Source organism: Drosophila ficusphila, unplaced genomic scaffold (genome assembly GCF_018152265.1).
Source record: "Drosophila ficusphila isolate 14025-0441.05 unplaced genomic scaffold, ASM1815226v1 contig_723, whole genome shotgun sequence".
Lineage (NCBI taxonomy): Eukaryota > Metazoa > Arthropoda > Insecta > Diptera > Drosophilidae > Drosophila > Drosophila ficusphila.
In genome coordinates, this window is record NW_025064662.1 from 204,673 (window position 1) to 216,802 (window position 12,130).

The following is a 12,130-nucleotide window of genomic DNA, read 5'->3' on the forward strand; positions in this document are numbered from 1 at the left end:
CATCATTTTGCACTTGAATTATATATTGATTTTTTTCTTTGAAATATACATTTTTGTAGAAATTGGTTTGCTTGTGTTAAGCTTAACAGAAAAGATAAAAAATATATATAAATATTTACCCTGAACAGATTTTAAAAAGAACTATGTGGGATGGAAACATGATCTGGGAATGCCGTACCAATGATAATACACTGTTCGCACTATAAACATCTAAAGAAGAAAGGCTAATTTATGAAGTAGATATAGAACTACTATAACATGCCACTAACCAAGTAATATGGATTACTCTACGTTTTGCCTAACATTTAGGGGGAATGTTAAATGTAAACACCGCAAAAAGCTCCTTCAAGCTCAAACATCTGTTTTTGGCTCATGATTGTGGCGGATACATACTTACCTTTGAAAAACTATCGCTTTTTTCTATAATTTGCTTTAAAATAATCAGCTAAAAACTGCTTGGTTTTTGGGATTTCGCAAGATTTTCCTATACAAGGTCTTAAACTCATTTGCCTTATATGCTTACCGAAAGGTTTTAGCCCTTTAGCTTTTGCTATTTTCTTTTCCAAAAATTGACTACAGTTAAATGTGCATATTAAATATAAAAGTATTTAAACAAATTATTTATTCATATATCGTATTTCTTAGTTTTAATTTTTCTTGTAAAATAACAATTTCTTAACTTAACTATGGATTAAAATGTCTATGAAGTTAAATCAATGGAAATTATTCGCCCTGTGCTATTAAACGGCGGAGCCGCGGAAAGGGCTTCAAACGTACTACTTTCAGCAGTTTGATTTGCTGTGCTCTTCTCCGCGTTTGCTGAATGAGCGTACCAGTCTGTGAGTGTGACCAAGTTTTTAGAAAAATTGCAGTTCTCTTGATTGTATTCTTTTCTGCGTCCTTGAGAATCCGAAAAAGTATTCGATGTATTGAGAGAACTAACCAAAGAATGATTTGACATCGAGTCAACAGTGCAACGGCTAATTACAGAATTTGCCTTGTAATTTGAAAAAATGTATAATGACTGTTGCAATGGCTTAACGGTATTATCCACTACTGATTCTGGCTCTGAAGGACATTTGCTTGGCTCAATGGCTCGCCTGCTGGACTTTCTGTTCTTATGCGTAAGTTTTATAATAGTAAGTGCATCCGAGCCGAGTACTTTAGGCGAACCAATTTTTTGTTCTTGTTGCTCATCTTCATCAGAGGAGCATAAGTCAATTGTATCAACAACTACTTCACTAGAAGGTGAAATCCTCCAATGCGAATTAAGCGAATTGTGGCGCGTTAGTCTTATATTTAGTTTTGTATTTGCAGTGTGATTTTGCTCCTCCATTAAGTGTTCAGATATTTTTTTCAATCTGACTGAAATTGGACGGCATTGCTTAATCAGCGGAGAGTTCAAAAACAAGAAGTTTTCTGTAGTGTCCCTGCGCTTCACAAATTGACGTCTTGGAAATGAATATATATGATAATTATGTTCATGAGATTTTTTAAACGTGCAATGAACTGTAGTGTTTGATTTTTTCTCGAAATATTTTTGTCGGGTGTTTGATTTTACAACTAGTGGCGTGTAGCAAAACCGATCCAGACGTTCCTGTCTTTCGGAAATATACTCCTTGGATATAGTTTGTTTTGTCGACTTTAACAATTGCTGTCCTGCAGGTGATGATATTGGGATAAACGAACACCTACTAAATGAATGAACTGTTCGATTTCTCCGAGATGGTAGTCGCCTTTTTCTGTTTGATGTTTCCGTTGATGTTTCTTCATTAAATGAATATGTTTTCTGTTTTTCATTAGATGAACTGATATCAGTGAATTTTGATTGCAGGCTAAAGTTTAAAAGAAAGGCGTTTCGCAGTTCAATATCTTCGTTCTTCCCTTCACATTTGTTATCGGGCTCAGGGGAATCACAAAGTATAACATCATCTTCCATGCAACAAATGTTTTCGTGCTCCTGCAATGCATAAACATTTCAGGTTAAAAATCGATTTGTGGTTAAAAAAGATTTTACTTACCAGTATTGCTTCTTTAGAATAAAGTTCAGCATCACAGTTGTCGCATAGATATATATCAAAAGGAGGTGGCTCAACCATCATATGTTGTAAGTTTTCGTTAATTGAACTGCTATTCTTTTGCTGCAACAAGCACTTTCTATTTTTTTGTTGTCTATCATATGACTGAAAGATTATTTAAATATTTGATATAAATTAAAAAGAAAAGAAGATGGATGATTATGTAATGTACTTACCATGTTTTCATTTCGAAATGTAACCAGCAATTTGTTGTTTCTTCTGTCATACAATGAAGTTGTTGAATTGTAGTTGTTTATGAATCTCAAGCTCGCGTGCTCATAGGCAGCTAAATCATTACAAAATCTTAATAAAAATAAGCTTTTGTGAAATTGATAGCAAATAACCACAATTTCTTTCATTTTTTCCATCCAACTCTATAAAAAAATAAGAAAATAATATCATTAATTTTTATTTATCAATTAATCAAAATAAAATTCTTTGTATTACATTCCAAATACATTTTTTTATTTAATTGTAAATAAAAAATCTTACCCCAACAAATTCTTTCGGCTTTTTCAGTGGAATTTCAAAGGGTGCGCTTTCTGGCCACCATTCTGGTTCACTGCAATCTACTTTCTTTGGTAAGTTTATGTGTCCTAAGGAGCACTGCACCATAAATGGAATAAAATTTTCTAACTGCGGCTCCGTTATTTTTTCTAGTGATGTTGGATATCCATTAGCAAACAAAAGCGGTAGGTTGGATATCATGTTGTGTTGAGCTTTATCCTTTTCATCCATTGTCACTGCAATTATAATAAACGTCAGTACCGAGCAAAAAAGGGGTTTGCTTTGAACATTGTATCATCTGCTTAGGTTTTGTATCTTCTTCTTCATTTATCTTGCCCAGATAAAAGATTCCGAATATGGAGGTTTTTCGCGAAAGCAATGATAAGAGAAAGACGGTCACATTAAATGCAAATAAATCGATAATCACAAGAACTCTGCTTTTTGTTTGGGTTGTTTTTAGATATATATTTTTTAATTTTTATGTTTTTGTTCACCTAGAATGGTTAGGTTCATCTATTTAAAAAATAAAGTTTATTTATATCGAGGTTTTTTAATGAAATCGATAAAATCGATTTTTTACCCTAAAAGATCGAAAATAATTGCTTCACCAAAAATCGATTATTTCGCAGCTGTTGTGAAATACTCATCTAAAACATATGTTTTTTTTTTATTTAGCGAACAACTTTTAACTTGATTAGATAACAAATTGAGGTATCACCTATTGTTTTCATAAATATGATATCTAAATTCAACAATTTTATGATTAATAACCCGTTTTGTACAGCATTTCGCAGCAGGCGTTGCCACCTCGCGTTAGAACAAAATCAAGAGGTTACGCCTCACGATTTCATAAAATGAAATTGGATTGTTTCCACTTGCAGGCTTATGCGAGTTAGGGTTATGTTAATGACTATTAAGTAGGTTTTAAGAATACTTTTTATATGTATGTATGTGGCATGCCACAAAAACCCTTATCTTAAGAAAGAGAGAAGTCCATAAACTTTGTTTCTAACTGCAGATTGGTTTGCTGAAAAACCACAAATGGCTCTCATATGTGTACATGTATTTACACACACACACAAACACACGTATATAGGTATACCAAAGGAAAATAGAATAACTTCGCGAGTAAAATTTTTGCTGCCTACCAATTTCACATGCAAACACATATACAATCACTTCTGGATAATTATACATAAACACAAATAGTCATATGTTGAATGGAGCCCTCACAGTTTCATATGCTGTGGTATAAATATCCCACCTGATTAGACGACTGTATGTAATACACGCAAAAAAACTTGCAGATACAAGTATCAAATTGAAATAAATTAATCAACGCAAAACTTGTAGTTGCATTTTACTGACTGCCTTACAATGATACTTCGTCACAGAATATTGAATCCAGGACGTTAAACTCAGTCCACTGGAATGCTTAGTAGTCTCTGTATATACATATCGCTAAATAAAACCAATAGAAAGCCACCTCATTGGTTAAACGAATGTTTAATTTTATCAGTACGCACCAAAAATTCGCAAGGATTAACAAAACGCAAGACACGGAGATCTACAGTCACAAATATGATAACATAGTAACAATACACAACACTTTCTTCGTAAAATATTAATTTGTTGTAGTTCCTATCGAATACTCGAAGTGAGAACTAACCAGCAACTAATGAAAACGATTGATTGAAAGACGTACATTCATCGAATTGGAACGAGGAATTGGAACATCATTTTTTTGTTTGAGTATGATGTGATGATATTTTTTTCTTTTTTTAATTATAATTATAAAATAATTTGTACAATTAATCAAAGCCGATACCTAAGTTTACTTAAAATTACAGAATGAGTTTGTACATTTTAGATAGCAACAGTTAATAATAGTTCCTTTCTCGGGACGATTCGCGGAAATTTTTTCGCGATGTTAAAAGAAAACAGGAGAAAAAAATTTAAAAAAATGTATCGCCTTTAAAAAAAGAAGAGTCTCTGAAAATTGTCTTAAATAAGTTAGGGCCTCAAAAAAGCAAATAAAACATACAAATTGCTCCTTAATTCCGTCACGAATACTGAATAAAATATTCAATGTCAAAATTCATTGACGTGCTTAAGGCAATTTTTATTTGCGATTATTTTTTGTCTTCTTCTTTTTGGTTTGGTTTGGTTCTTAGCATTGTCGGCCAATCAGCTGCTTTCGGAACAACTGACCTGATGCCGACGTAATGTTTTGCTCAAATCTAAAAGACGTTATGATGCAGATTCTGTTCAACCACAAAAGGACTTGCGGTTCCAATAGATCCACAAACAACAATTATTAAAATTTTTAAATGGATAAGACAGGAGTAATTGACTAACTAGGCCTTTAAGTTAACAAAGCCATAAAACTTGGCTGGCAATTTTTAAATCGTGTGTAGTCGGAGTTTTATGCAGATCTTCTCATTCGAAAATTATTCGGAATGACTGGTCCCTCATTTTAATTGACTTGTTAATTACGAGTTATTTGCAAGAATTCTAATTATACGCAGGAACTTTAACATTGAAATCAAGTCAGGACTATGTGTTGGTGTTGTTTTAGGAAGACGACATCAAACATGTTAATAACACCGAGCAAATAGCGAGCTCAACCTGTGAAAAATCGAAGTCCTTACCTATAATTGGTATTGGTATTTTATTTAGTTTTTAGTGTAGCACCTAAGCTAACTGTAATTGTGTATTAACACAACTGTTTTTTTTTCACTTTATAGTTGAAAAAAGTATACTAATAAAATGGTTCGAAATCAAGGACTTATGAAGACTGCTTTCTTTTTAAGGCAGTGTTCACCAGTGGGTCGCGACCCACACTTAGGGAAATACTGCATTAAGGCATTTTTCACTTTTAACACATACTGTGATTTCCAAATGCGTACTAAGGGTTTATCGATCGATCAAAAACAGTACTTCTTTGTGTAAAATCCACTCTGCATTCTGAATGTGAAAACTTCAACTTCACTGATACTAAACTATTAAATTTAGTTTATACTTCACTCCATCGTTCCTATTACTAATACAAAAGATCGGCTCAAATATCGATAAGTGAATAGCTTGCAAAATGAGTTATCGTATTATTCTGCTAATTGTGCAACGTGTTTAGGTAAATCAAAGAGCAAAGACTTAAGATGAAAGTAGAAGCACTGGATAAATTCTGGACTGACAAGAGTCGCTATGATGTCGCAGAAAAGCGGTTCTACGAGGGCCCTCAAAAGGTATTTAACCATTTGGTTGTTTGCTGACATATGTACTTACATACCTATCAAGCTTTCACGTGGCCGGCAAAGAAAATTCGAAAGGTCTTGGCAATGTTTTGTTCTATTAATGAAGCGGACGCCGATTCGTATATATGGTACATGATTACAACTTGTATACATATGTCTTATGGCTATAAACAGATTTTATACTATCTATCCTTGAATTTAAATTTCTGTGTTCATATAGTACAATAGTATTTTCGTGTAACTGTGTGTAACAGGTGAACAATGAACAAGAGTAATACGAAAGCAACACTTTTATAACAGTGAATAACAATAATTTTGGATAATGAGATTAGCTTCATTTTTTACACTTCTAGAGATATTTATAGGTAAGTTAGGTGAAACATTTTTAAAATGTTTTTATTGCGCTCTGTCCATATTTGCTTAAGGGCTGATAAGAACATTCGGCTTATCATCCGATCATCTAATATGATTGGCTATATCCCGGCATGACAACAGTATATGTTGTAAATAAAAGTTTTAGTGAAAATAAGTTGGCTTATTACATGAAGCTTTTTTTTAAATATTTGATAATTTAATCAAAAATTAAAAAAAAAAAAACAAGTAATATATTTGATACACCAAATTGTAGTCTTCATACGTAATCAATGGTGTTGTCTTATTTTTAAAGGTAACTGATCGCAGCCACATCAGCCCATTAGTAAGCGAAATCGCAAAGGCTAGGGAACACATACAAAACTCGCTGGAAAAGGTAACTATTGTTGTGATCTTTGCCCTTATGTACTCCGGCATTTTGTATTCCATCAGTTTGATTTGCTTTTACTCCTAGGTTTCTTTTATTTCTGCAAAACCCACCTAAAGTTACACCACCGAGTTCCATAATGATTTACCTATTCATTATTACCGTTTAAACATTAATAAATTATATGTATTTTTAGATTGATGGTGTTACCCTGGATGATGGCCCGAGCTCCCAGCTTACCAGCCGACTGACTCAATTAGAAAACGAAACCAAGGAGTTAAAATCCCAGATTTCCACCCTAACCCAACTTCTAAACACCGTGGTAAAACGGTTGGATACTGTTGAAGTTGTTAAAGCTGTTGAAGAACCCGAAACGAAAAAACAAGAATCAAACAACAAAGATGAGGACGATGATGTCGACCTTTTCGGTTCGGAAAGTGAAGAGGAGGAAGAGGAGGCAGCCCGCATTAGGGAGGAAAGACTGGCAGCTTATGCTGCCAAAAAGGCCAAGAAAGTTCAAATTATTGCCAAGTCCAATATCATTCTGGACGTAAAGCCATGGGACGATGAAACCGACCTTAAAGTTATGGAGACGGAAATCCGAAAAATCACTCAGGATGGACTATTGTGGGGAGCTTCCAAGTTCGTCCCAGTTGCCTTTGGCATCCAGAAACTTAGCATTTCCTGCGTGGTTGAGGACGATAAAGTTTCGATTGATTGGTTGACCGAGGAAATCGAAAAATTGGAAGACTTTGTTCAAAGTGTTGACATTGCGGCATTCAACAAAATTTAAAAAACATACATATATTTTTTTAAAATCAGATTCGAAATTACATCAATGTTTTTGGGAGTCATTTAAATAAATGTTTTGATAAACTGAGTTTTCCGTGTTTAATGGGATGAGATTAGTTTGAATATTGTTGAATTTATTTCTTAGTTCCAACATTGCGTTAATAATTATTTGTTGTTTTTAAAGTCATGTATTCGCCACTTGTTTGATTATTATGTAAAATCATTTAAACATATTTTAAAAGAAAAATACAAAATATATTAACTTAATATTTCGGTTCACAGCTAAATTATACATATACTTTAACTGAGGGACTAGCTTCCATAATTATAAATAGTTAATATTGTTGGTATACAAATCTAAAGCATAACTTCATTTTCGGGGTTTTTTGAGGTTTTTCGAATCAGTTCACAGCTGCCAGGAGAAGATCTAATCGTTGTCATGGCCGTACTAGTTGGAGCATACGATTTCGTCAAACCGGCTTGATTTCTGATCGACGCAGTGCTGCGGCTTGACTGCAAACCTGTATAACATAAAACTTAATTAATAAAAAGTATACACAAACTAAAAAGATCAATAAAAAAAGAGAGAGAGAGCATTACTTACCGAACTTCATCAAAATTTCATTATAAATTCTCCGTTTGAAAACGAATATAATGAAGACAAATATTCCAAGGAGCACATTAAATGAATCACTGATGGTCCAGAAAAATGTTTTCTTATGATCGTAAAATAAAATGCTCACTATTTCCAAAAGCCACGTAATGCCCATTACAAAGCATAGTTTTGTGTTCATAACAAATCTTGTCTTGTCCTGGAAAAATCGCCTTTTTAGTACTGGTTTATCACTATTTAAGCTTTGCATCTTGTATATTTCATTTTTCACTTTGTTACAATACTTCATGGTGAGTAAAAACAAGACCAAGTTGATAATAAAAAGAATTCCAACTGGCCCCGAAAAAAACAATAGACTAGCTGAACCAAAAGAATCATCTGAAATTAAAAAAATATGATATTTAATATAAAGGTATTTTTTAAGAATTATGTACATAATTGCCAATGATTTTAGTAACCTACATGTAAACCAGCATCGACCGTGCCCAAAATTTGGGCGAACTACATCCGGTAAAATATCAGATTTTGTAAATGCTACTGTAATGGTTGTGAGCACAGTAGGAAGTCCCCAGCCGTAGCAAGAATACCAAATAAATTGCCTTCTCAGATCACTTTTCTCACAGCTTTTGAGTTTTGTCGACCTAAAGTAAAAAATGAATTAAAATACGTAAATACAAAATTAATTCGCATTCTTACCCAAATGTTTTCCAGATATCAAAGGAAGTGATATTCATCCAAGAAAATGCAGCCATTAAACAGAAGTATACGAAAAAGCCTACAAATTTACAAAAATTACGTTTTGACATTTATATAACAAATATTAATTATTAATAGTGAAGTGGCTCTAGAACAGTACAAAATTTAATTTGTTTAAAAGCAACCGAAAGCAAACACCACATTTCAGCAATTAAACAGTCTAGAAAACAACAAGGGTCTTTATTGATTTGCTTTTTTTATGAGTCTATAATTTTTGGCCGCATGTCCCAGCAGGACCTAATTACTCATGACTAAAATTAAGACAAACTATTTTCTTACCAGAAAGGAAACAGATGTCGTCATTTGATGTGGGCTTCAGCTGACCCAAAGCAATTCCCAAATATGCCGAAAACAAACTGCTTACTAGACAAATTAGGATTTTTCCAGGAAGGTTTCGTAATTTGGCAATAGATATGTAAACAATCAAAGTTAGGGCATAGAAGCAACAAGATATGAGTAACCCGATTGGGTACATCTTAAAGCGAATCCGATCACTGCCCACTACCTTTGTGTCAAAACATAAAAATGTATAAAGCTGCTCTGAAAGAAACGAAGGCGATAATTAAGTATTAAAATCACCTTTCAATCAAATATTTATATTATAAATAGGAAGGAGTTTACCTTTTGATTCGGCCTGACCCTTTCCAAACAGTATTGAGTATTTGTATACACTTTCAAAGTGTTTTGTATAATAAGTGAGCCATTGGATGAACTAATTGTATGCGCATCATCTGGAAAATTATCTGGATCCAAGCGAAATTTCTGGCATTGTAACCCATGGAGAATTCCAAAATCTGAAACATATAGAAATTTACCTTAGGGTTATAATGTCTTAAAAATGTGTATGGTTGACCTAACCCAACAAAACGTAAGTGTGTCATCGGCGGAACTTTTTTTGCTTGATTAATCAGATAAGAAAGTTTGACAAAAATAATTCAAACGACCAAACTAACAAAAAATGTCAACAGTACTGACGTATCACAGTAATTGGCGTTCAACACATAAAGATAATTTTGTTGGCTTTTTTTAGCACTTCAAGATGTTATTGTTTATTAATTTCTAAGTATCGAACAAAAGCTTTTCGCTTGAATATAAATATGTAAAACAGGTGATTAGGCATACGGAGCCCATCAAATGTGTATATTTCATCTTAGTTTCCGAAATTAAATGGGCAATTACTGCGTATTTCAAATAAGAACTTTTATTGCTATTTTCTGTTGGGCTCATTTCCTGTAAAATCACACTGAGCGATAAAAATGGAATTATTGTAGAGTGTAAAATCTTTAACATACCTGAAGGCTTCGAGAAGTTTGCGTTTATATTGAGATTCTGGAAACCCTCAAAGTTCATATCGAAGCCATCATTTTTACAGTAGGTACTTAAGTTTCCTTTGGCATACATCTCGCCTTCGGCACAGCAACGTCTAATACACGGTAATTTTTGGCAAATTTTAGGTTCCTGGCATGCCCGAACAACAAACTTTTGATCCGAAAGTTTTCGGACCGTTTGAGCCTCGGAGTCGTAAATGGCCTCGATACAAAACTTGGATCCTGGCAAGCTATTAGATCCATCTCTCCAAATCAACGAATTGTTACTGAATTGCACTATTTCCGAGGACACAGTGTACTCCACCAAAGCTTTGTTTTCCGAACACTTTAAGGTATTATCGTGGAGAAAAATAATTGGACTGCTGATGATGGAAGAATAAACAAAGAAATCGCTTTCGCCAAGTGTGCATGTATTATTTTCGAAAACGTAAATAAATCCTTGTGGGCAGCACTTGTTTACAAAACCAACACTTTGACTCGGCACATTCTTTTCAAATTCACAAGACAAAACGATGAGACGTTTGTTTAATAGCCCAATGCATGAATTGTTTCGTAAATACAAAGTACTTTCACTAAGTTCACTAATATTATGGCTCATAAAGCTTTTGCACTTCGATAACTGGAATTGACTGCTTGAGTCAGTGTGTTTTTCTAGCCCGAGGCCTTTTGGGGCTATCATTTCGCCTATCACTTGAATTGTTTCCGGAAATTCTTTCAGGTCGCTCTTGGCGGAAGCACATTGGAAAATTTCCGAATTACTGATGTCGCGGTATTTGAATAAGATCGAATTCGGATGGCAGCATATTTGAACGGCGCACACTTTTGAAATGCCACTTAAAATCAGGAACGTTAAACTTAGTCCGGTGATCATTGTTTGCGCCTTCGGTTTTATTTCCAATGACCAATTTCCGAACTTGTGTAATTTTCGTATATTTCTTTAGAACGGACTTTTCATATCTTATCATTGAATCGTTATCGGGCAATATAAACTTCGAACCGCATGCAGTTGGCAGATTTAACGAACTGAAGTCTTCGCAATTCCTTCGCGAGCAAATGCGAATGTTTATGGGTAAACATTTGGCATACACACATACTGATGGATACAAATCGATGTATATAGAGAATACATTATGGATACTTATACAAATAAGTTATGCCCCATGGAGTGTTAGCCTGCTGGGTGCACACGGACGGACATTAATACAACCAAACGGGGCAAATGGCTACATATCTACATTGGTAACGGTACATACATATATCTATATCTTTCAATTTCAATTGATGTCTTTGTAGACTGTTTTCTTATGGCAAGATAACCGGTCTGGTGTTGTATGTGATTTGGGAAAGTTATTAGGGAAATTCGTTGAACTCAGCTATAATTCTAGAGATAAAAAAATGTTGACTCTTAATAACTACTCTAAAGGCCGAGCTTTCTACATAGAGCCAAATTACTTTACGACAAAGTGTTAAAGACATTTAGAAGATAACAGCCCGTTAATTAATAAAACTGAACTTTAGACTTAGCTAGACGGCTTTTAAAGGTGTGATCTATCTTCTTTAAATAAATCCAAACTATACAGGTGGAATTTATGAGAAGTATTACTGTTTGAGGTTCTGCATTGTACGAAGGGGCAAATAGCTCGGGGGCGTTGAGTTGCTGTCACCTTTAGTTTACTGTATGTAATCGAAATTATTAATTTTCTGGTAGAACTTTCGAAATACTTTCCAGCAACCTTTTAGTTGGCAAATATAAAAAAAATATTTTTTTCGAAGTTTTTTTCCGTTTTATATATTAACACATTAAATTTGGAAAAATGGCACTTTAATTCAGCTGTTATTTGAGTACGGAGTTGGAACATCAATTTCTTATTATTCAAAAATTCTATTCTCGTTATTATTTTTTTTAAGTGCGAGGCAATATTATTAGATAATTTAATGTATTCAATGTCCTCAGAGCATTTTTGATTTCGGTTTAGCTTACTCTAAATTTCCAAATGATTAAAAAAAAGATATTAATATTAAAAGCAAAGTATTTAAACAAAAAAGTTAATTAGAAATTTAAA

At 33.6% G+C, this 12,130-nt stretch overlaps 3 protein-coding genes across 5 annotated transcripts; 1 reads left to right on the forward strand and 2 right to left on the reverse strand.

Annotated features, from left to right (window-relative positions):
• Positions 1 to 599: 599 nt before the first annotated feature.
• On the reverse strand, positions 600 to 4,266 carry LOC108089250. The gene is made up of 5 exons (XM_017187416.2): positions 4,112 to 4,266; positions 2,571 to 2,821; positions 2,255 to 2,452; positions 2,022 to 2,183; positions 600 to 1,960 (listed from the first exon to the last, which is right to left on the reverse strand). Exons 2-5 carry the CDS (start codon positions 2,814 to 2,816, stop codon positions 701 to 703), a joined length of 1,866 nt encoding a protein of 621 aa, XP_017042905.1. The 5' UTR covers positions 2,817 to 2,821; positions 4,112 to 4,266; the 3' UTR covers positions 600 to 700.
• A 1,414-nt stretch (positions 4,267 to 5,680) lies between these two features.
• Positions 5,681 to 7,458, forward strand: LOC108089227 (probable elongation factor 1-delta). 2 transcript variants are annotated; one of them, XM_017187384.1, is made up of 3 exons: positions 5,681 to 5,830; positions 6,507 to 6,587; positions 6,775 to 7,458. In XM_017187384.1, the coding sequence occupies exons 1-3, from the start codon at positions 5,744 to 5,746 to the stop codon at positions 7,369 to 7,371; spliced, it is 765 nt and encodes a 254-aa protein (XP_017042873.1). In that variant the 5' UTR covers positions 5,681 to 5,743; the 3' UTR covers positions 7,372 to 7,458. The 2 variants fall into 2 exon arrangements, with proteins under 2 accessions (XP_017042873.1, XP_017042874.1); XM_017187385.1 differs by lacking the exon at positions 6,507 to 6,587.
• Positions 7,459 to 7,569: 111 nt separating this feature from the next.
• On the reverse strand, positions 7,570 to 11,649 carry LOC108089226 (G-protein coupled receptor Mth2). 2 transcript variants are annotated; one of them, XM_017187382.2, is made up of 7 exons: positions 10,032 to 11,649; positions 9,361 to 9,533; positions 9,019 to 9,274; positions 8,680 to 8,758; positions 8,446 to 8,624; positions 7,975 to 8,361; positions 7,570 to 7,891 (listed from the first exon to the last, which is right to left on the reverse strand). In XM_017187382.2, exons 1-7 carry the CDS (start codon positions 10,936 to 10,938, stop codon positions 7,728 to 7,730), a joined length of 2,145 nt encoding a protein of 714 aa, XP_017042871.2. In that variant the 5' UTR covers positions 10,939 to 11,649; the 3' UTR covers positions 7,570 to 7,727. The 2 variants fall into 2 exon arrangements, with proteins under 2 accessions (XP_017042871.2, XP_017042872.1); XM_017187383.2 differs by lacking the exon at positions 10,032 to 11,649 and having other exon boundaries at positions 9,019 to 9,279.
• Positions 11,650 to 12,130: the final 481 nt, after the last annotated feature.

Coding starts and splice junctions, on each gene's coding strand:
- LOC108089250 (XM_017187416.2), bottom strand. CDS start 2,816: ATGGATGAAAAGGATAAAGCTCAACACAACATGATATCCAACCTACCG. Junction 2,453..2,570: donor AGCCGAAAGAATTTGTTGGG/GTAAGATTTTTT, acceptor ATTTTTTTATAG/AGTTGGATGGAAAAAATGAA. Junction 2,184..2,254: donor CATTTCGAAATGAAAACATG/GTAAGTACATTA, acceptor ATAATCTTTCAG/TCATATGATAGACAACAAAA.
- LOC108089226 (XM_017187382.2), bottom strand. CDS start 10,938: ATGATCACCGGACTAAGTTTAACGTTCCTGATTTTAAGTGGCATTTCA. Junction 8,625..8,679: donor GATATCTGGAAAACATTTGG/GTAAGAATGCGA, acceptor TTTTTACTTTAG/GTCGACAAAACTCAAAAGCT. Junction 7,892..7,974: donor TGAAATTTTGATGAAGTTCG/GTAAGTAATGCT, acceptor TATGTTATACAG/GTTTGCAGTCAAGCCGCAGC.
- LOC108089227 (XM_017187384.1), top strand. CDS start 5,744: ATGAAAGTAGAAGCACTGGATAAATTCTGGACTGACAAGAGTCGCTAT. Junction 5,831..6,506: donor TCTACGAGGGCCCTCAAAAG/GTATTTAACCAT, acceptor TTATTTTTAAAG/GTAACTGATCGCAGCCACAT. Junction 6,588..6,774: donor TACAAAACTCGCTGGAAAAG/GTAACTATTGTT, acceptor ATGTATTTTTAG/ATTGATGGTGTTACCCTGGA.